Genomic DNA, 24,587 nt, shown 5'->3' with positions numbered 1-24,587 from the left:
TGATTTATTTTAGTTTTTATATTTTCAAAAAATTCGTTTTAATATCCAGACTTTTAAAAATGATCTTTTAATCTTGACAAATGTTAAATTTTACTCATTCTTTTGACAATCTAAATGAAAAAAAAATCGAATTTAATTTAAAATTCGTGACTCAACGGATTGAGCTGAAGCTCAAACTCTTTTCTAGGCGGATAATCATGGATTCAGTAGGTTAAATGGAATATTTCCCTTCAATTTAGAAGTGAACAATTGGAAAATTAATTTAATCTTCATATGTTCAAACCTTAGACCGTACAAACTATACAATTTGTTAAAGTGAAACAGTAACAGACAAAGAAAGTTCCACCCTGCGTCCCAATTCCCGGAGGCAACACACAGATCCTTTGCTCGAAGTTGCAGAAAAATCACCGGAGCCAGATTTCCGTGTCAAGTCGGCGACTCATTTCTGTTCTCTTAGCAGTAATTGAATCGTTTAACCGGCGATCACTGTGAATCAGTCGGAAAATTCTTGTTCGTTTTCATTTTTTTGATTGTCGCCATGGGTTAGAAGGAGTTGAATCATCTCATAAACGGATTACTCGGAGGAGGAAAGTATTGTAGCTCTGCTGCAGAAGGATGGCGTCTGAATCGACGTCGCTAGACTCGATTTTTCTGGAGGATTTTGGCCAGAAGGTTGACCTGACTCGGCGGATTCGTGAGGTGCTCCTTAACTATCCTGAGGGGACTACTGTTCTCAAGGAGTTGGTGCAGAACGCCGATGATGCAGGCGCCACCAAGGTTTGCCTCTGTCTCGACCGCAGGGTCCACGGCAGCGAGTCGTTGCTGTCGGAGTCACTGGCACCGTTTCAAGGGCCTGCGCTTTTGGCTTATAACAATGCGGTATTTACTGAAGAAGATTTTGTCAGCATTTCGAGAATTGGTGGTAGTAATAAGCACGGGCAAGCCTGGAAGACTGGTCGATTTGGGTAAATATCTCCGTTTCAATATCTCTAGACGTGTGTTTAATCTGACTCGTTTTGCTTATATGATGGAATTATGGATAGTATACATTTCACGTGTTATTTTGCCAAATGAATTGTACATATTTATCTTGTCGTTGAACCTCATTTCATTCCCTCCGGCAAGTGAAAATGTTGCATTATAGTGAACCAATCTATTTTTGCTTCTGCTTTAAGAACCTTTAGCTAGCGGTGTTAATGAGACAGGATCTTCATGCACTAAAATTTCGAATTTCAGGCTTGTATGTAGAGTTTCATTTTTTACTCTTTTCATTTAATTTAAGTAAAACAAGCTCCCTCAATGTTTTTATGGGCCTCTCCTTCAAGTCAGGTGGTCTCTGACACTTGTCTTTGGTGACAGTTTTTATAAGCTCCAGTTATGTGCATAATTTATTGTTCCAAACTGGCTTACTGGATTTAACTTTTTTCGATATCAGAAAGTAGTAGGCTATTGGTAATGGTTACCATATATTTGGAAGTAATTGGCAACGCTCAAGTTTGCATGATCATCATTCATCTCATAAACAATTCCATAGGCAACCATGAATTTTGGCAGGATCACGTGTTTCCATAAACTAGTGCCGTGCTTTCTCCTTCCAAAATATTATGGACAAACGAATAGATAACCTACAATTAAATGTTATATATGGATGCCTATGATCTAATAGATCTGTCCAGCGACTCGGGTATAATTGTTGCAACTGCAGTTGATGGTTTTGATAACTTGAATTCATCTTCCTTTGGCTTCTTAACTATATTTTCTTACTTCCAATATCACAACTGAAGTAATCTTAGTGAAGTGCAAGCAATTTCATTAAAAAAAAGCACAATGCAAAATTAGATGTTGACAACTTGACATGCTTGAAGCAAGCAGATAAGTTGTTCAAATTTTATAACATTTTCGGAAAGCACTGTCTGCGGTTATTTTCCTTTTGGTAGTTGTTACCATATTTTACAAGAGTTGCAAAGGTTCTATTATTGCTGTTTAAAATTTATCATTGGATGTGATAAAAGCCGAGTCAGTAGTGAAGATAATAGTGCCCTTCTCCATTCTCCTATCAACTTTCATTCCATGAATTCAATATTTATCGCATTATCAAAATAAATGGAAATACAATTAAGTTTCTGTAATATTTTGCTTCCAACATTGACTTCATAATAACTATTTTTTGGTTTAATTTTATAGGGTTGGCTTCAACTCTGTGTACCATTTAACTGAGCTGCCTTCATTTGTTAGTGGCAAATATGTTGTAATGTTTGATCCTCAGGGCATTTACCTTCCAAAGGTTTCTGCAGCAAATCCTGGAAAGCGAATTGACTTCATTCGTTGCTCTGCCATCTCACAATATAGAGATCAGTTTCTTCCTTATTGCGCTTTTGATTGTGACATGGAAAGTTCTTTTGATGGAACTTTATTCCGGTTGCCATTAAGAAATGCAGATCAAGCAGCCAGAAGTAAAATTTCAAGGCAAGCTTATACAGAAGAAGATATTTCTTCCATGTTTGCTGAACTTTATGAAGAAGGAGTCTTGACGTTACTCTTTTTGAAAAGTGTTTCATGTATTGAAATGTTTGTATGGAATGATGGTGAGGCAGAACCCCAGAAGCTTTATTCATTCTCTGTGCGTTCAGCAAGCAGTGATATTATTTGGCACAGGCAGATGTTACTGCGGTTATCAAAATCGACAACTTCCACTCAGAGTGAGGTAGATAGCTTTTCACTGGACTTCTTGAGTCAAGCGACAACTGGGACCCAAATAGAGGAAAGGATTGATAGCTTTTTTATAGTTCAAACCATGGCATCAGCTACCAGTAGGATTAGCTCTTTTGCTGCTACTGCATCGAAAGAATATGATATTCACTTGCTACCTTGGGCATCGCTTGCTGTTTGCACATCCGATGACTCCTCAAAGGTAACCTCGGTAATTTCAAATTTTCTCTCTTATTTTGTGCAATCTCTCTGTCACCCTCACACCTGCACCTGCACCCCACTGTTCCCATACCCACATGTATATGTACACCAACTTGCACCAAAATACTCTCTGTTCATGGATGACTTCTTGAATTTCCTGATCATTTGGAATTTCTCTTTTTTACAAGAGAATAAATTGACTGAATAGTGAATGAATAGACGATGTTGTGTAGCGTAGTTAGTTTTGTTTTCTTCTATGATATAGTTGGGAGGCTAAGAGCTCCTTATATCCAACAGTTATGGCTGTCATATGAGTGCTTGTATTGGCATTTTATTGTTGAATTTAGGCAGCTTAATTCTATTCAAACACTGAATAAATTTCCATAATTTTTTTATGAGAAATGGGGAAATATATATTAACATCAAAATTAAATTTCCATCATTTTGGTATTGGTAGTTTTGTTTTTGTGCCAAATATTATGGTTGGGAGCTGTGCTTTCTCTTGTAAATTATTTTCATGAATGAAATTGAGTTTCATATAGAAAACAGTTTCCTGCTCCTGCTAGAACAGATAACAATCTAAAGCAAATAAAGGTTTTTCTGCATTTTCAAGAAAGTCAATTTGAATGCCTACACCATTGTACCACCTCTATATTTGAACATCCATCCCTTCATTTAATGTTTTCTCATTTGCATGAGTTTGCCTCTGATGAATTTTCTTTGTCTGCTTGACTCGTGGGTGAACTGATTGTCTATTTATGTATTTTGAATGGAATCATTCTCTCTCAATGAAACCTCAGTTTCTAATAAGAAAAAGAAAATTATTTTGAATGGAATGAATTAATGGTAGTAAATTTTACTGTTTCAGCATCTTTTGAAAAAAAAGTTTGTTATTTGTTGTTTTAGCAGTCTAGTCGGTGGGCTATAATCTTATAATAAACTTGGAATTATCGACATGGTTCTTGAATTTTTGTTAAAATGGAGAACAGAGATGGATACTGGATTGCATTGATAGATAGAAATTGGGGGAAATTGGATTTCTTTTTGCTGTTGATGATACAGGTCCTTAGCTGCTGTAACTGCAACAACTATCAAATATGGCAGCCTGTATATATACTGCTTGGACCAATTTTGGGAGAAATAATTCAATTCAATAAAACAGGAAAAAGTATTCTGTCAATAGAAGCCTTAAGGGTGAACTTCTAGATGCTTCAGAAACAGCAGATTTTGTGGGGGGTTTGGCTTGAGAGGAACAGCAGAAATTTGAGGGGTCGAGAGACCTTGGGAGGAAGTGTGGGAAATATCTAGATTTAAATCCTATCTTGTGAGGCACTTTCTTATAGGCTGGTCCCCATTCATTGAGCTCGTTTTTTCTTGTTGGCCTTTTGTATATTATTTCACATTTTCATTTTGTTTCGATAAAAGCTCCATTTCTTATTAAAAAAAGAAAAAAAGAAAAAAAGAATAAAGTTCTATGCAACTAGTTTCTTCCCTCATAGCTACTAGTTTTTCTGCATTTTGATCTTGTTGTACTTATTTAATTTTTGCATGTATTGTTTTCAAAACTTGAATCCTTTCCAAATATATTTATAAAATAGTAAAGGTTACAAAAAAAGGAAGACAGAGGGAACCTCCTCCCCATTAGGCAAAGGAGTTAAGAGAAGTCCCCAATTGAATTGCAATAACTTTTGCATACTGGTATTGATTCATTCAAACTTGTAAGTTTAATTTATTTCCAGGCATGTATTTTACATGTACCATTATCTTGTTAAATTGGTTATCTTCTCATATAAAATTTATTATATATAAGATTTATTGGTGGAGCTCTTTGATCTTTTGTTACTTTCTACAAGAGTATGTTGTCATAGACTCCTAGTAAATAATTGTTAATTGTATTCCTTTATGTTGCATGGTTTTTTTTGTTTGCTTGCGGATCTTAGTTATTTTACCTCCCTTTTATGGAAACACCAGATCTTATGTACAATTGCAATGTAATATTTAACAGACTAATGTTCTCAAACTTGGTCGGGCCTTCTGTTTCCTCCCTTTGCCAGTAAAAACTGGTCTAAATGTTCAAGTAAATGGATTCTTTGAGGTCTCATCAAATCGTCGTGGCATTTGGTATGGGGCTGACATGGACAGGAGTGGGAAGATTCGTTCAATCTGGAACAGGCTCCTTTTAGAGGATATAATTGCTCCTTCTTTTATAGAACTGCTGATTGGCGTGCAAGTGTTTCTTGGTCCAACGGATACTTACTTTTCCTTGTGGCCTAGTGGTTCATTTGAGGAGCCATGGAACATATTAGTTGAGCAAGTGTACAAAAATATCAGCAATGCTCTTGTTTTGTATTCAAACGTTGAAGGTGGAAAATGGGTCTCACCAATTCAAGCTTTTCTTCACGATGATAAATTCACAAGAAGTAAGGAACTTGGTGAGGCTCTGGTGCTTTTAGGAATGCCTATTGTGCATCTTCCCGAAAATCTGTCCAACATGCTTTTGAAGTTCTGCCGTGCTTTCCAACAGAAAGTGGTTACACCCTGTACAGTTCGTCATTTTCTTAGGGAATGTAAACATGTTGCTACACTGAACAGACCTTACAAACTTGTATTGTTAGAATATTGCATTGAAGATTTGATTGATGCTGATGTTTGCGCACAGGCATTTGACTTACCCTTGATTCCATTGGCAAATGGTGATTTTGGGTTATTTTCAGAAGCCTCCAAAGGGATCTCTTATTTTATTTGTGATGAGTTGGAATATACCCTTCTGCACCAGATTTCTGATAGAGTAATAGATCGGAATATACCTCTCAATATATCAACTAGACTTTCAAATATTGCCAGGTCTTCAAAATCAAATATTTTCATTTTTAATGTTCATTATTTTCTTCAGCTGTTTCCAAAATTTGTGCCTGCTGATTGGAAGTATAAAAATGAAGTGTTGTGGGACCCTGAGTCTTGTAGCAACCATCCTACTTCATCATGGTTTTCACTATTTTGGCGGTATCTTCATGATCGGTGTGAAAAGTTGTCATTATTCAGTGACTGGCCCATTTTGCCATCCAAATCAAGGTATCTTTATAGGGCGACTAAAAAATCAAAATTGATTAACGTACAGATGCTTTCTAATGAGATGCAAAAGATACTCAGTAAACTTGGATGCAAGTTGCTCGATCCCTACTATAAGGTTGAACACCGAGACCTAATTCACTATGTAAATGATGGTAACTGTACAGGCGTTTTGGACTCTATATATGATGCGATTTCTTCAACTGGCGGTTTAATGCTGACTTCACTCTACAGTTTAGAGGTGGAAGAGAAGGATGGGCTGCGTAGGTTTCTTCTTGATCCTAAGTGGTATCTTGGAGGCTGTATGAATGATAGTGATTTAGAGAAGTGCAAGAGACTCCCAATTTATAAAGTCTATAATGGAGGATCTGCTCAAGATTTTGGTTTCTCAGATCTTGAAAACCCTCAAAAATACTTACCACCCTCGGATGTTGGGGAGTTCTTTCTTGGAGTAGAGTTTATTGTCAGCTCCTTCGATAGCGAAGTGGAGATTTTGTTAAAATACTATGGGATCAAAAAAATGGGAAAGGCATCTTTCTACAGAAAGCATGTTTTAAACCAAGTTGAGCAGTTGCAGCCCGAACTTCGTGACAGTACCATGCTTTCCGTTTTGAAAAATCTTCCACAATTATGTGTTGAAGATGTAGCTTTCAGAGAATGTTTGTCAAATTTGGCTTTTGTTCCAACTTCAAGTGGCACTCTTAAGTGCCCGACTGTTTTATATGATCCTCGTTATGAAGAATTGTGTGCTTTACTAGATGACTTCGATAGTTTCCCTTCCACTCCTTTCAATGAATCTTACATTCTGGACATTCTACAAGGTTTGGGCCTTAGAACATGTGTAGCTCCTGAGACCATTGTGCAAAGTGCTCAACATGTAGAAAGATTAATGCATAAGGATCACAACAAGGCTCACTCAAGGGGTAAGGTTCTTCTATCATACTTAGAAGTTAATGCAATTAAGTGGCTTCTCAATCCAATGAATGAAGATCAAGGGATGGTGAACCGATTATTTTCTACAGCTGCAACTGCATTTAGACCTCGCAACTTCAATTCTGATCTTGAGAAGTTCTGGAATGATCTTTGTAAAATTTCCTGGTGCCCAGTATTACTTTCCCCTCCTTTTGAAACCTTACCCTGGCCTGTTGTCTCATCCATGGTAGCTCCCCCAAAACTTGTAAGATTGCCCAAGGACTTGTGGCTTGTTTCAGCTAGCATGCGAATACTGGATGGTGAATGTTCTTCTTCAGCTCTTGCACACAGCCTTGGTTGGTCTTCTCCCCCTGGTGGTAGTATTATCGCTGCTCAACTTCTTGAGCTTGGAAAAAACAATGAGATTGTATATGATCAGGTGCTTAGGAAAGAACTGGCCTTAGCAATGCCAAGAATATATGCATTGCTGACAGGCTTGATAGGTTCAGATGAGATGGATGTTGTAAAAGCTGTGCTTGAAGGTTGTCGGTGGATTTGGGTTGGAGATGGGTTTGCAACATCAGAAGAGGTTGTCCTTGATGGTCCTCTTCACTTAGCCCCTTATATTCGTGTTATACCCATTGATTTGGCAGTTTTTAAAGATTTATTTTTAGAACTTGGAATTCGGGAATTTCTGAAGCCCAATGATTATGCTGATATTTTGTCTAGAATGGCAATAAAAAAAGGTTCCTCTCCTCTCAACGCACAGGAAGTGAGGGCAGCCATTCTCATTGTACAACATCTGGCTGAAGCTCAACTTCCAAAGCAACAGATCAATATATATTTACCCGATATTTCGGGTAGGCTATTGCCGGCCAGCAACTTAGTTTACAATGATGCTCCCTGGTTACTAGGGACAGATGATACCGATGTTCCATTTGATGGGGAATCAACTGTTGTCTTGAATGCTAGGAAAACAGTTCAAAAATTTGTCCATGGGAACATATCCAATGATGTTGCAGAGAAACTTGGTGTCTGCTCACTTCGTAGGATTTTATTAGCTGAGAGTGCTGATTCTATGAATTTGAGTTTATCTGGAGCTGCTGAAGCTTTTGGGCAGCATGAAGCCTTGACAAACAGACTTAGACATATACTTGAAATGTATGCAGATGGTCCTGGGATTCTATTTGAGTTGATTCAAAATGCAGAGGATGCAGGCGCCTCTGAGGTGGTATTTCTTTTGGACAAAACTCATTATGGAACTTCTTCCATTTTATCACCTGAAATGGCTGATTGGCAAGGACCAGCATTGTACTGTTATAATGACTCTGTTTTTAGTTCTCAAGATCTTTATGCAATTTCACGTGTTGGCCAAGAAAGTAAGCTGCAAAAACCATTATCAATTGGAAGATTTGGTTTGGGTTTTAATTGTGTGTATCATTTTACGGATATCCCCACGTTTGTTTCTGGGGAGAACATTGTTATGTTTGATCCTCATGCCTGTAATTTGCCTGGGATTTCTCCTTCTCATCCGGGTCTCCGAATAAAGTATGCTGGAAGAAGAATTTTGGAGCAATTTCCTGATCAATTTTCTCCATACTTGCATTTTGGTTGTGACATGCAGAAGCCATTTCCTGGTACGCTATTTCGTTTCCCCCTTAGGAGTCCGGCTCTTGCTTCTCGAAGTGAAATTAAGAAAGAAGGTTATGCACCTGAAGATGTTACTTCACTTTTTTATTCTTTTTCCGAAGTTGCTTCTGATGCTTTGCTTTTCCTCACCAATGTCAAAAAGATCTCAATATTTATAAAGGATGATATAGAACATGACATGCAATGCCTATATCGTGTGCATAAGAATACAGTTAGTGAACCTTCTACTGAATCCAGTGCAAAGCAGGATATTATTAGCTTTATATATGGAAACCGCCAAGGTGAAATGGATAGAGAACAGTTCCTAATGAAATTGAGTAAATCCATCAACAGAGATCTCCCATATAAATGTCAGAAACTTATTATCACGGAGAAAAGTTCAAGTGGTGATATATTACAGCACTATTGGATAACCTCTGGATGTTTAGGTGGTGGGCTCCCGAGAAACAACTCAGGCTTGGGTGACAAGTCCTATAATTTCATTCCTTGGGCTTGTGTTGCTGCACTTCTACATTCTGTACAGGTAGATGGGGAAATGAACTATGACCCTGAGACTGAAAATAATTGGCTAGTTGCTTCTGATTTAGTTCAAGTTTCTTCTGCTTCTATAGAAGGCAGGAAACCTTTTGAAGGACGTGCTTTCTGCTTTCTACCGTTACCTGTCAGAACTGGTCTCCCTGTGCATGTCAATGCGTATTTTGAGCTTTCGTCAAATCGAAGGGACATATGGTATGGTGATGACATGGCAGGGGGCGGAAAAAAACGTTCAGAATGGAATTCTTATCTCCTTGAAGATGTTGTTGCCCCTGCTTATGGTCGCTTGCTTGAAAAAATTGTGTCAGAGATTGGTCACTCTGGTTTATTCTCCTCATTTTGGCCGACAACAGCAGGATTAGAACCTTGGGGTTCAGTAGTTCGAAAACTCTATAGCTTTATTGGTGATTTTGGTCTTCTTGTTCTGTATACAAATGCTCGAGGAGGTCAGTGGATTTCCACAAAACAAGCTATTTTTCCTGATTTTTCTTTTGACAAAGTATATGAACTTATTGAAGCATTAGCTGATTCCGGCCTGCCAGTCATCGCTATTTCAAAGTCAATTGTTGACAGATTCATGGAGGTACGTCCCTCATTACATTTCCTGACTCCCCATTTGTTAAGAACTCTGTTGATTAAAAGGAAGCGTGCGTTTAAAGACAGGAAAGCAACCATCTTGACCCTTGAATATTGTTTAGTCGATTTGAAACTACCTTTTCAATCCGACAGTCTGTGTGGATTGCCTTTACTACCACTTGCTGATGGTTCATTTACCTCATTTCACAAGAATGGGATGGGAGAAAGAACTTACATTGCAAGGGGAGATGAATATGGCCTTCTCAAGGATTCAGTTCCCGGCCAACTTGTGGATCCTGGAATACCAGAAGTAGTTCATGCAAAGCTCTGTGAGGTAGCCCAAACTGAGGATTTAAATATTTGTTTTCTTTCGTGCCAGTTGCTCGAGAAACTTTTCCTGAGATTTCTTCCGGCAGAGTGGCAAAATGCTAGACAGGTGAACTGGAATCCTGGTCATCAGGGTCAGCCTAGCTTGGAATGGATAAGATTGATTTGGTGCTACCTCAAGTCACATTGTGATGATCTATCTCAGTTTTCTAAGTGGCCTATACTGCCCGTTGGGCAGAATTCTCTCCTGCAACTTGTTGAGAATTCAAATGTTCTTAAAGCTGATGGTTGGAGTGAGAACATGTTTTCTTTGTTGCTGAAAGTTGGGTGCTTGTTTTTGAGGCGTGATATGCCTATAGAACATCCACAACTGGAAAACTATGTGCATCCTTCAACAGCAATCGGTATTCTAAATGCTTTTCTGTCTATTGCTGGTGATATTGAGAATGTTGAAGGGCTATTTCGTGATGCATCTGAAAGTGAACTGCATGAGCTCCGGAGCTTTATTCTTCAGTCAAAATGGTATCTGGAAGGAAAAATGGAAGCCATTCATGTTGATATTATTAAATGCATCCCCATGTTTGAGTCGTATAAATGTCGAAAATTAGTAAGTTTGAGTAAACCTATAAGATGGATTAAACCCACTGGTTTATGTGAGGATTTTTTGAATGATGATTTTGTGCGCATGGAATCAGAAAAAGAGAGAATCATTTTGAAAAGATACTTTGGGATCGGAGAACCATCAAGAGTAGAATTCTACAAAGATTATGTTCTTAATCATATGTCGGAATTCCTTTCAGAAAGGGGAGCTCTTTCAACCATTCTGCATGATGTGAAGCTTTTAATTGAAGAGGATGTCTCCCTCAAATCTTCAGTTTCTATGATACCATTTGTGTTGGCTAGCAATGGATCCTGGCAACCACCATCAAGGTAATATCAAATTTTAGCTTCCCTCATAAGTTATTTCAATTTCTCTTACATAAAAAATTAAATTATTGCTATATGATAAAGTAAAGTGCTACAATCCATGTGGATGTTATCTAATAATTGAACTGTGTCATAGTTACAAGATTTGTAGGACTTTCCATGTATTTTCCTTTTACGTACAAGATTTGTTGGTATTTACAGTCCGCATGAAAATGTGGAGGTAATCTCTGAAAATAAAAGAAGGAAGGAATCAAGATATTATTCCTGCCCTCAAAGAGTGCAAAAACAAGATGCCATAAATCCTTCCTCCCACCAGAAGAAAAAAAGAATCTAGATTGTTGTTATTATCTTTTTATTATTTTTGATATCCGGGAGTATCCAAGTCAGCTTACGCGCACCTCTATTAATCTCATTGGGCAACCGCCTGGTCCTACAACATTTGGTGTCGGAAAACACATAGGAATTATTAAATCCTAAGGTAGGTGGCCATCATGAGGTTTGAACCCATTCCCTCTTAATTAACCCTAGCCCCTTTGTTTGTTGTTGTTATTATTATTATTATTTTTTTTCAATAGGACCATAAGTATGCCAGATCTAGAAGCTAAAAGTTACTGTATTTGATTTTTACCAGGCTGTATGATCCTCGGGTACTTGAGTTAAATAATATGCTGCATGAAGAAACTTTTTTTCCATCTGAAAATTTTTCAGATGATGACATTTTAGATGCTTTAGTCAGCCTTGGACTTAGAAGATCCCTTGATTTGACTGGTTTGCTAGATTGTGCTAGATCAGTTTCATTGTTGAATGATTCTAAGAATTCTGAATCACAGAGTTACGCTAGGAGATTGTTTGTGTGTTTAGATGCTCTTGCACACAAGCTCTCAATCAAAGTGGAAGGAAGTGGTTATGAACTACAGAATTCTATGCTCATTAAGAGCAATTATGTTGATGATGATGCTTCTATGGAAGTTGGCTCTCTCAATATAGAGGATACCTCTGATATGGGCACTGATTCCTTAATAGGCAACCTGACTGGTGATGAATCAGAGGAAGAATTTTGGTCTGAAATGAATACTATTGCTTGGTGCCCCATTTGTGCCGATTCACCTTTAAAAGTACTTCCATGGTTGAAAACCAATAATCAGGTAGCTCCACCGAGCATTGTGAGACCTAAATCACAGATGTGGATGGTCTCCTCTTCAATGCATATTCTAGATGGTGTGCCTCCTTCAGAATACTTGCAACATAAACTTGGTTGGACTGATTGCCCGAGGGTTGAAGTTTTATGTGCACAGTTGACGGACATATCCAAGCTTTATGGTGAGCTTAGGTTGCATTCTTCACTAGAACCTGATATCAACACTGCATTGCAAGAAGGGATTCCCATTCTTTACTCAAAACTGCAAGAATATATAGGAACTGATGAGTCCGTGCTGTTAAAATCTGCTTTAAATGGTGTATCCTGGGTGTGGGTGGGGGATGATTTTGTACCCCCAAGCGCTCTTGCCTTTGACTCGCCAGTAAAATTCTCTCCTTATCTTTATGTCGTTCCATCCGAATTATCAGAATTTAGAGATCTGCTTTCAGAATTAGGTGTTAGGCTTAGTTTTAATGTTGAGGGCTACTTGGATGTTCTTCAACGCTTACACAGTGATGTTGAAGGGTCCCCTCTATCCACAGATCAGATGGATTTTGTGATCTGTATGCTTGAAGCTATTTCAGACTGTTGTGTGGACAAGCCAGAATTCACTGCTACCAGTACTTCTCTTTTAATTCCCAACTCTTCTCAGGTTCTGATGCAAGCAAATGATCTTGTTTACAATGATGCACCATGGATGGAAGACAACAATATTCTTGTTGGGAAACACTTTGTGCATCCAAGTATCAGCAATGATTTGGCAAGCAGGTTGGGCGTGCAATCCATTCGTTGTCTCTCATTAGTTGATGAAGAGATGACTAAAGATCTACCATGCATGGACTATGCTAAAATCAGTGAGCTTCTGATGTTGTATGGCAATGACTATTTGTTCTTTGACCTTCTGGAATTGGCAGACTGCTGCAGAGCTAAAAAGCTGCGCCTAATATTTGACAAAAGAGAACATCCTCGCCAATCATTACTGCAACATAATCTAGGTAACTGGTATACATTGTACTATAATGTCTTAACTGACCTTAAAACTTCACTACTATGCTTCCATGAAATGAACAAGTGAAAGAACTTAAAAAATGAATGTGCTGTAGAGTATATCCTTCGTCTTTTCTGATATTGAAATATTGCGTTTTTATCTGGTACTCTGCTTCAACCTAGGGGAATTTACCCATGCTGGTTTTCATTAATTTAGGTTTCATTTTCTTCTGCATTTTTTTGTGTGATGAATTGTGTATTGTAGTTGTTTTATTACTTTGTTACCTGCATAGGTGAATTTCAAGGTCCTGCACTGGTTGCCATCTTTGAAGGCTCTAGCTTAAATACAGAGGAAATCAGTAGCCTGCAATTTCGTCCTCCTTGGAAATTAAGGGGCGATACTCTTAACTATGGTTTGGGACTGCTCAGCTGTTATTATGTTTGTGATCTCCTTTCAATTGTTTCTGGTGGCTACTTTTATATATTTGATCCCCGTGGAATAGCTCTTTCTGTAGCTCCCAAATCTGCCCCAGGGGCAAAAGTGTTTTCTCTGATAGGTATCTCTTTGACTACAGATGAATTTTTTTATGCTCTGCTCATGTAGATATTTTATTTCAACCATTTCTTTAATCTCAGACGATATCTTCAGCATGTTTACAGCATAATGTGCATGTTGAGAGAATGATGCTCAACCATTTATTTCAATCTCGTACAGGTTAACAGATACAGGAAAAAAGTGCATGTTGAGAGAATGATGCATCCTTTTTTTCTAAAAAAAGAAATTATTTATTAAACCTTATTGTAAAATAAAATGCAGAAAGTAGATGCATGTTTTTTGTGAACAAGAAACATCAAAGAAAAGAGAAAAAAGAAACGAGACAAAGAAAAGAAAATTTCAACAAAGAGCATTACAGCCAAAGATAAGAAAGTAGATACTTATATGCATGTTTAACAACAAAAAAATTCTCTGAAGTGCAGAAGCATGTGTTAATCAATAATATATATTTTTTCTTTTTTGACAAAGAGAAGAAACTTTTCATTGATGTTGTAAATAGAGAGATTTTGCGATCAATTATTAAGCAATGAGCAAACTCTTCATTGATGTTTCATTCATTAATCAATAATCTGTCTTCTCCTCTAGGTAGTAATTTGATAGAGAAATTTAACGATCAATTTCATCCTATGTTGGGGGGTCAAAATATGTCATGGCCATCAGATTCCACCATAGTCCGCATGCCCCTATCTCCAGCATGCTTAAAAGATGGACTTGAGCCTGGAATAAGAAAGATAAAGGAGATAAGTAGCAAATTTTTGGATCATGCTTCAAGGTCTCTTTTATTCTTAAAATCTGTCGTGCAGGTACGCTACCATCATGAACATTATTTTACCATGCAGCATATGGACATATATATTTTGAGATATCTTTACACTACAGTAGCCTATATCTGAAACGCTGTGGTGCTAAGTTATCAATTAAAGATAAATTGTAGAATGTTTCTGATTTTAAGCATCTGTAGTTATGCCTGAGCATTCTTCTGTTTTATGTACATATTTGTATATTTATTTTGACCAGCCTTTTAACACATGCCATGCCAGTAATATTTCAATTTTATTTTATCATATACTAAAAGTAATTTTCTTTAAAATATGGAGTACTATCATATACTATGATCATTTTACGAGGAAATAAATGATCTTTTAAGTAGTATGTGATATTTTTATAACTATCATCCTTAAGTTTAACCATAGTTATTAAAATAAATAGCATCTATTTTACTAAATCAAATTCAAGTGGTAGGTTCACGTGTCCAAGTATGTTAATAAAACAAAAGTTTAATGATTCATAACCTTTTTGTTAACAAAATTTGACAATTTTTTTACGGAAGTAGATGAGAATTTTTAATATACACACTTTTAGATGTATTATAGATATAGATATATATATATTTTTTTAATATTTAACTGACATCTAAATGAAAGATTAGCTTCATGACTGATTTACAGTAGTGATGACTTGTGATTTTTCAAGGCAATGTGCCTGTACATGTCTTGATTCAGAAACTTCTATAATTTTAATGAAAGGTCACTGGTCATATTCAAGAGTAACCTTTCACAAATGATCAGGTTTCATTCTCGACCTGGGACCAAGGAGGGCTTCACCCATACCAAGATTATTCAGTTTGCATCAATTTATCATCTGCTATAGCAAGGAACCCATTTTCAGAAAAGAAGTGGAAGAAGTTCCAATTATCAAGGTTATTTAGCAGCTCAAATGCTGCCACAAAATTGCATACAATAGATATAATTGTATTCCAGGGAGAAACTCAATTCGTTGACCGGTGGCTTGTGGTGCTTAGCTTGGGTTCTGGGCAAACTAGAAATATGGCTCTTGATAGGTAAGTTTGCTAACTTTGTGCAGCACATTGCAAAGTGGTTTTTGTGGACAGTATAGAAGTTCAAGCATTATATTATGAACCTTGTGAATGGTGTGTTTATTAGAATGATTGCCAAACGCAGGCATTCAAGAGGCATGTTCTCTTTTTAAGTTTTCCACCAATCTCTCCTCTTTTCTCCTTATCTAAGCCATTAAATTGGTCATTTGATCAGTTGGAAAGGACATATTCCATTGGAGTTTTTTTTAAATCATCGGAAGAAGAATCTTTAGAACAAAACTCTTGACTTCATCATTTTTAACTCAAGGACGAGTAATTTTGGGGTGGAGGAAATCTGATGTAATTTAATTAAACTGGTTGTTTATGATTCAGTTGGCATAAACCAGGCAATAGGTTAGTTAGGATTCCGTTACCATAACCTAGCTGTTAGGTCAGTTTGGATTTGATTGGCATAAATTAGTATAAGTACTAGTGTTCCAGTGGTAAACATTTCTTTAATAAAGTTGCTTTCCTTGGTTTACACCATTCTCACTCAGTGTCTACATTTTCTACCCTTCCATTTTTCCAAAATAACTTTTTAATCTTTTTTGGAATTAGAAGAGAGTGAAATAGCATCTTATGGAGTTTCCTATTTACAGGCGATATCTTGCATACAACTTGACACCTGTTGCTGGAGTTGCAGCTCATATATCTCGCAATGGCCTTCCTGCTGATATATGTCAAAAGAGCCCTTTGATGGCTCCCTGTCCTTTATCTGGTGATATAACATTACCTGTCACCGTTCTAGGATGTTTCCTTGTTTGTCACAGTGGTGGCCGTTATCTATTCAAGAATCAAGTTCTCGAGGCTGTAGCTGCACCCCTTGATGCTGGAAATAAGTTAGTCGAAGCCTGGAACAGGGAATTGATGTCCTGCGTATGTGATTCTTACATTTACATGATATTGGAAATTCATAAACAACGAAAAGAATCTTCAAGTTCTGCGTTGGAGTCAAATGTGAGTCATTCCATAAGTTCATCTTTGAAGGCATATGGAAATCAAGTTTATTCGTTTTGGCCTAGGTCTGAACCTGCAAATGGCAGTGATTCTGATCTGGACAGAGGGTTGAAAGCAGATTGGGAATGTCTGGTTGAACAAGTAATCAGGCCATTTTATACTCGTGCTATTGATCTCCCTGTGTGGCAGCTTTACTCTGGAAATTTAGTTAAGGCTGAAGAGGGTATGTTTCTTGCACAACCTGGGAGTCCCGTGGGTGGTAACTTGCTGCCAGCAACAGTTTGTGGTTTTGTGAAGGAGCATTATCCTGTGTTTTCGGTGCCATGGGAGTTGATTAAGGAGATTCAAGCTGTGGGAATTACAGTACGCCAAATTAGACCTAAAATGGTTCGGGATCTCCTCAGGGTTTCTTCAGCATCTATAGTTCTTCAATCAATTGATACATATTTGGACGTTCTTGAATACTGCTTGTCGGATATTCTGTTGGCTGCATTATCTAATCATGCCGAGGATAGTATGGGAGCTGACTCTGTTAACACTAATCCTGGTGGTAGATCAACTAATACTTCAGAAGGCAGCTCAACTTCTGTTTCCGTCTCTAGCATGAATAGTTTTGCCAGGTTATCTAACCAGAATGCAGCCAGTTCAGGTGATGCTCTTGAAATGATGACAAGTCTGGGCAGGGCTTTATTAGATTTTGGTCGAGGAGTTGTTGAAGATATTGGTAGAAGTGGGGATTCCTTGTCTCATAGTAATACATTTACTGGCAGAAATAACAGCAGCTACAGAAATGTGGACCAGAATTTTCTACAAATGGTATCCGAGATCAAAGGCTTACCATTTCCAAGTGCATCCAACAATTTAGTAAGGTTGGGGAGCATGGAACTTTGGCTTGGTAGTAAAGATCAACAGGAACTGATGATCCCCTTGGCAGCAAGGTTTGTCCACCCTAAAGTATTTGATAGATCAATTTTAGGCAATATCTTGACCAATGATGCCCTGCATAAATTTTTGAAACTACAAAAGTTCTCTCTTAGCTTACTGGCGACCAATATGAGGTCAGTGTTCCATGCGAACTGGGTGAATCATGTAATGAACTCAAATATGTCTCCGTGGTTTTCATGGGAGAATAAATCATGCTCTGGGGTTGAGGAGGGACCATCCTCTGAATGGATAAGACTCTTTTGGAAGAATACGGGTGATTCATCACAGGACCTTTTGCTCTTTTCTGATTGGCCACTTGTTCCTGCTTTTCTTGGTAGACCAATCTTATGTCGTGTGAGAGAGCGCCATCTTGTCTTTCTCCCTCCTGTCACATACCCCGTTTTACCAAATGCTATTTTAGAGATTGGTGCAGGGGGCAGTGATGTGGCGGAGACATCTACGAGTGTGATTTCTAAACCTGAATCCATTCAGCCTTACACTTCAGCTTTTCAAAAATTCCAGGACACGTATCCTTGGCTATTCCCTCTTTTAAACCACTGCAACATTCCAATATTTGATGTAGCTTTCATGGACTGTGCATCCCTATGCAACTGTCTCTCTAATTCTGGCCAATCATTAGGACAAATAATTGCCTCTATGTTTGTGGCGGCTAATAATGCAGGTTACTTTCCGGAACTTGCATCACTTTCAGATTCAAATAGTAATGAGCTCCTCAACCTTTTTGCCAATGACTTTGTTTCAAATGGAACTAACTATGGGCGAGATGAGCTTGAAATATTACGGAAGTTACCCATATATAGAACTGTTGTCGGATCATATACACAATTGCGCGACAATGATCAATGTATGATCTCTTCAAATTCATTCCTTAAACCATATAATGATTGTTGTCTATCTTATTCATCAAATTCAATGGAATATTCATTACTTAGAGCCCTCAGGGTCCCTGAATTGGACAATCAACAAATTTTGATTAGGTTTGGGTTGCCTGCATTTGATTGTAAACCTCAGTCGGAACAGGAAGATATCTTAATATATCTATTTACAAATTGGCAAGATCTTCAAGCCGATGCTCATTTAGTTGAATGCTTGAGCGAGACTAATTTTGTGAGGAGTGCTGATGAGTTTTGCACGGATTTGTTTAAATCAAAGGAATTGTATGATCCAAGTGATGCTTTGTTAACATCCGTCTTCTCTGGTGAAAGGAAAAAATTTCCTGGAGAAAGGTTTGCTGCTGATGGTTGGCTTCGAATTTTAAGGAAAATTGGCCTCAGAACCACAACAGAAGCCAATGTCATTCTTGAATGTGCCAAAAAAGTAGAGACTCTAGGAAGTGAATGGAGGAAGTCGGAGGAGGATGGTTCTGAGTTTGACTTGATAAATGGTCAAAATGAAGTGCCTATGGAAGTATGGACTTTAGCTGGATCTGTTGTTGAAGCTGTTTTTTCAAATTTTGCTGTCTTTTATAGCAACAATTTTTGTAATGCTCTTGGCAATATTGCTTTTGTTCCGGCTGATTTAGGCTTTCCAAATCTTGGTGGCAATAAAGGTGGCAAAAGAGTTCTCACTTCATACGGTGATGGAATTGTATCAAAAGATTGGCCTCTGGCTTGGAGTTGTGCTCCAATTCTTTCCAAGCACAGTGTTATACCTCCTGACTACTCTTGGGGAGCACTTAATTTGAGAAGCCCTCCAGCCTTCCCCACAGTACTAAAACATTTACAGGTAGCCACACTACGCCGGTCTTAGTTATTATTTTAGTGACAGTGGCCTATTCAGAATATAGCTAATGTACTTTTGACACAGGTTATTGGAAGGAATGGTGGTGAAGACACTCTTGCTCATTGGCCAATATCCATGGGCGTAATGTCAATTAATGAAGCTTCTTGTGAGGTTTTAAAGTATCTTGAAAGGATTTGGAGTACCTTATCTTCTTTGGGTAAATATTTGCCTCATTCTCAAGTAGGACCCCACCCCCTCCCCCGTAGCACTTTGATGTGGTGTGTCAAGCAGTTGACATTTGTTTGTGTCTAATTTGAAATAAATTGATAGCCTGTGAAATAAGTATTTTTGATTTCATAAATTGTGAAATGGGTAAAGTTATAATGTGAGTGGCTGCAAGTACACATATGTGTCCGAATCATATACTAATTAAATGTAATCATATGATGATATAATACACTAATGGTTGGGGGAAATATCATTTGGACTTTTTTGAAATACTTTTTTGTGCAATGCATGTGAGAAGACTACGTAAGAACATAGTCAAGCATATTCAGGTGGAGGAAAAATAAGAGAAAATGGAGGACTAAAACAAACTCTGGTATTTGTCCCTCGCAATAAATGATATCGGCAGGGCAATGCATGTAGAAAAATGGAATTAAGAATTCATATAGCTGCATGTTATGGTTCTTAATTTATGAATGTAGACGATATGATTGCTACAACTTTAAATGCTACTACAATTTTATTAATTGTAGTCTTCAAGAGATGCAAGTAGTTGTCGTGGATTGGAATGTACTTTCTTGAGCCAGATTTTTGTATTTTGATTAGTTGTAGCCTTGGGAGCAAGAAAAATTCATAAACTTACATGATCATATTCCTATGCCACGTTTTTACATGGTATGAAAACCATATTTTTTTAACAAAATACGAACTTTTCATTGCGTAATGAAAAGAAACAAAATTGTTCAAGGATAAAACTCCTTGTTCAAGGATAAAAACTCCCTAAGGAGTGAAAAGAGAAAAGAGAGTAGAACTAAAATAAGAGAATCAAGGAGAGTTATAAAGTCTCTCAATTCATACAAATCATACTAGGAGAATATGAAGAAAAGGAATCGGAAACCTGTATTGTTTTCATGAGTTGGGTTGGTCTCATGCTGTTATTTGAAAAGTACAATCACGGGTAGTTATTAACTTTTTCGTGAGTTACATGGCCATTATTTTTCTCAAGGCAAACTTGGTTGTTTTGGCACATTGGCATAAAAAAAAGGTTTTTAACTGATCTATTACCTGCTTAATTATTATTTTTTTCTTATAAGATCTGAAATTGTAATGAAAACAAACATATACCTAAATAAACTAGGAAAGACGGATATATCTCTAACCCAAAAAACCAATGGAGAATATAAAAAGATTCTCCATGTGTACCAAGTCGAAAAGGTTCACTAGTTTCTGGACAGTTATGAGGGAGGTTTATGGGAGATCATATATGTATATTTAAATTTTTAATATCACCGGTCTTAATTATAATTATAATTATAATTATAATTTATTATTTATTATTATTTTTGTATGTTTTAATATCGGTTAGATGAATTGTCAAAATATATATATATATCCGTTAGATGAGAGTTAGTTTCCTTAGGATCTTATCTTGTTCACGTACCTTGTTTGTTTAGTGTATCTGTGAAAATCTATTGTATGGCATACTTCGTGAGTAGTTTCTTAAGAGAGTTTTTTTCTTTTTTGAAACTTAATTTCTGTATAAGCCTTGGAAAGCTTTTTAGTCAAAGCAGGGAAAGATTCTGGATTTCGGGGAAACAAAAATTGTCAGCCCCTAACTTTTATATGTATGCCTTCAGCGCATGTTTTTCTATGGGCACTTTCAGTGTTGGTTTTATGAGACTTGTTATTTGAGTGTAGTAAATGATCTGTTCATCCATGCAGATGTTTTGGAATTGCAGAGAGTGGCATTCATTCCTGTAGCTAATGCAACACGCTTGGTCAAAGCTAATGCTCTATTTGCTAGATTGACTATTAATTTATCTCCTTTTGCATTTGAACTTCCAAGTGGATATCTTCCATTCGTGAAGATCCTCAAAGATTTGGGGCTTCAGGACGTACTGTCAGTTGCTTCTGCAAAGGATCTTCTATCAAGTCTTCAAGTAGCTTGTGGATATCAACGCCTAAATCCTAATGAACTTCGATCTGTAATGGAAATCTTACATTATATCTGTGATGAGGCTATGGAAGCAAAGATGTTTGATGGTCGGGAACCTGAAATTATAGTCCCAGATGATGGCTGCAGGCTTGTTCATGCAACATCCTGTGCATATATTGATACTTATGGTTCCCGATATATAAAATGCATCGACACTTCAAGGCTGAGATTTGTTCACTCAGATCTTCCTGAGAGGATTTGTAGAATGTTGGGCATTAAGAAACTATCCGATTTAGTTATTGAGGTTAACATGCCATCTTGATGTTTCAATTCTTGTGATTCCTGTCTTTTTCCCCTTTTGGTTTTGTCAGTTGACAAATACTATTTCTTACTTATTAACCAACTTGTGTGGCAGGAGTTGGATCATGAAGATAGTATAGAACCCTTGGAACGTATTGGAGCAGTGTCTCTAGAATTCATCAGAAAGAAGTTATTGAGCAGGTCGTTTCAGAATGCTGTGTGGAATGTTGTCAATAGTATGGTTAATTACATTCATGCAAATAAAAATCTAGATCTGAAAGCTGTAGAGAAATTACTAAAATCTATTGCAGAGAGGCTTCAGTTTGTTAAATCTCTCCATACTCGGTTTTTACTTCTTCCAAATTCTATAGACATCACACGTCCTGCTAAAGATTCCATTATTCCAGAATGGAAGGACGGAATCCATCATAGGGCTCTTTACTTTGTTAATCACTCAAAAACCTGTATTTTAGTTGCTGAGCCCCCTGCTTATATATCAATCTTTGATGTCATTGCCATTGTTGTGAGCCAGATTTTAGGATCACCTATTCCCTTGCCTGTTGGCTCTTTGCTTTTCTGCCCTGAAGGTACTGAAATTGCCATTATCAATATATTAAAACTTTGTTCTGAGAAGGAGAACGAACAATTTACTGGAATTAGTAGTTTGCTTGGAAAAGAGATACTACCCCAAGATGCTCTTCAATTACAGCTTCACCCATTAAGACCGTTTTATGCGGCAGAAGTAGTGGCTTGGCGGTCTCAAAGTGGAGAAAAGCTGAAATATGGTAGGGTCCCAGAGGATGTTAGACCATCAGCTGGCCAAGCACTCTACAAATTCAGGGTCGAAACAGCACCAGGCATCACTCAGTCTCTTATTTCTTCACAAGTTTTATCATTCAGAAGCATTTCCATTGATGGTAGCCATTCCTCTACAAACTTGCAAGATAGTGGTCACATGATAATTGATAGTGGTGCTTCCGTCGAAATGCCAGAGAACTCTGAAAGAGGCAAAATACGATCCCAGGTTTGGGTCTTTATCCTTTGGATTTCAAATATTATGCTATATATCCCCTTTTTTTTTTATTCTTGATTTGGGGAACTTGGATGCGGCATTCATTTAGGGACTGGGGAAAAATAAGTGTCACGTTGTGACCTGTTTGCTTTCTGCATCTGCAAAATAAACACTTCGATTGTGTAACAAAGATAATTGACCCTGTCATCGTGTGTATGCGCATTTTTGTGGAATATTGAGGAAGTTTATTAAATATGATTATGATTCCACTAGATGTAGGTAATAAGTGGACCAGAGTCCAACCTACTAAATAAATGACATAAATGTGAAAACCTAATGAGGTCATTTATTAAATATTGCTACTTGATCCAACTCAACTACCAGAGTCTATGAATAAATACTTGAAATTGTATCAAGGCTTCCTTCATGCTTCATGAAAAATCATTGTTATTTCTTCATAAACTTTCCATTTCCTTTATTGGCTGCCGCAGCCTGTTGCAGAGCTCCAATATGGCAGAGTATCTGCTGAAGAATTGGTGCAGGCAGTTCATGAAATGCTTTCTACTGCTGGAATCAATGTGGATATTGAGCGACAATCCCTCTTGCAAAAGACCGTAGTCCTGCAAGAACAACTGAAGGATTCGCAGGCAGCTCTTCTGTTAGAACAGGTGTGCATTTGTTGAATTCTTTGTGTTTGGATTTGTGTGCTCTGTATTGTGTAAAACTATCAAGTTCTACAAACAACTCCGATATCGAAACGATGCAACCTATCATCTAAGGGATAGAAATCCAAGAATACTCAACAAGAGTCTTTATGATTATCCAGAAGTATTTCAACTCTTTTCCGTAACTCTTTTGAACCCACACCCACTTGGTTGCATCTGTAACTGTAGAATCCGTTTGTGCAGCAACAGTTTTTGCAACTTCGTCAAAAATTCCGAAATCGAGATTCATGGTCTGATTAGACTACCAATTTTGGAACATAGGATTGTAGTTATAGGAGGTGTAGATTACCAATGTCTTAACCATTAAGCTATGCTCGCTCTTGGTAGATTGATATTGATATTAAAATGAGGAAAAAATTATGATACTAGAGAAGAAATTAGGGATCCATCCCATTAACTCCCTCCTCCCTTTCTCCTAAGCAAAGTACCTTCACTCACAATCCTAGCTATTATGTTCTGGTTTGATATTGCTATTTAAGTTTTTTTTCTTTTTTAAAACTCAGTGACCTTCCAGTTACAAGTCACAAACTTTCTAAATATCTCAAGAGTCATTCATGGTTTCTGGATCTATTTTACAGGAAAGATCTGATGCGGCAGCCAAAGAAGCCGATACAGCGAAAGCAGCTTGGCTTTGTCGGGTTTGTTTGACTTCCGAGGTAGAAATTACCATAGTTCCCTGTGGCCATGTTCTGTGTCGAAAATGTTCTGCTGCTGTTTCAAAGTGTCCATTTTGTCGACTTAAAGTCTCAAAAATCATGAGAATTTTTCGACCATGATCTCTTCTGCTTCAAGCCACGAGAACACAACATGGCAAAATGGCAATTTTGACCTCGGATATCACTTGTCTCAACTACAAGGACAACATGGTTTTGATTTTGCACAGAATTATTGGTTATATTTGTACAGCAGAGTCGGAAATGTAAATGAAAAGTCAGTTTAACGTTAATTTCCCTTTCTCTTTAAACTTATTCTCATTTATTGATGTACATAAAGTATATTGGCAATGCAAGTAAATATTTGATATGTTCAATAAGAATTATTGTTTATCGGGAAAACTCATTGGATGTATTTAAAGTGGATTGTCCACAAGTAAATATTTTTATATGTTCAGGTTGGATATCATGTGAGAGAGGTGAATCAACATTCTTATAAATTAATTCGAGTTCAAGCACTGATAGGAGATAAAAGATAAAAGAGTCGTGAGTTTGAATCTCCATCTTCAGATCTTGCATAAAATTTTTTTTTATACAATTACATACAAAAATGGTAAAATATAAGAAATATTTATAAAATATCACTGTAT

At 37.3% G+C, this 24,587-nt stretch overlaps 1 protein-coding gene across 2 annotated transcripts; it reads left to right on the top strand.

Moving 5' to 3' along the window:
• Positions 1–303: 303 nt before the first annotated feature.
• On the top strand, positions 304–24,339 carry LOC111022177 (Zinc finger, C3HC4 type (RING finger) family protein). Of its 2 annotated transcripts, none has more exons than XM_022299346.2 (13): positions 304–965; positions 2,185–2,911; positions 4,916–10,908; positions 11,537–13,038; positions 13,324–13,587; positions 14,172–14,389; positions 15,155–15,426; positions 16,062–19,089; positions 19,171–19,303; positions 21,034–21,551; positions 21,663–22,571; positions 23,051–23,227; positions 23,863–24,339. In XM_022299346.2, the coding sequence occupies exons 1-13, from the start codon at positions 616–618 to the stop codon at positions 24,058–24,060; spliced, it is 14,289 nt and encodes a 4,762-aa protein (XP_022155038.1). In that variant the 5' UTR covers positions 304–615; the 3' UTR covers positions 24,061–24,339. The 2 variants fall into 2 exon arrangements, with proteins under 2 accessions (XP_022155038.1, XP_087973789.1); XM_088117663.1 differs by having other exon boundaries at positions 836–965; positions 2,295–2,911.
• Positions 24,340–24,587: the final 248 nt, after the last annotated feature.

This window comes from Momordica charantia (genome assembly GCF_013281855.1).
Source record: "Momordica charantia cultivar OHB3-1 chromosome 9 unlocalized genomic scaffold, Mcharantia_2.0 BLBB01000009.1, whole genome shotgun sequence".
Classification (NCBI taxonomy): domain Eukaryota; kingdom Viridiplantae; phylum Streptophyta; class Magnoliopsida; order Cucurbitales; family Cucurbitaceae; genus Momordica; species Momordica charantia.
Note: the sequence above shows the minus strand (reverse complement) of the source record. Positions and strands in the feature narration are given on the sequence as shown.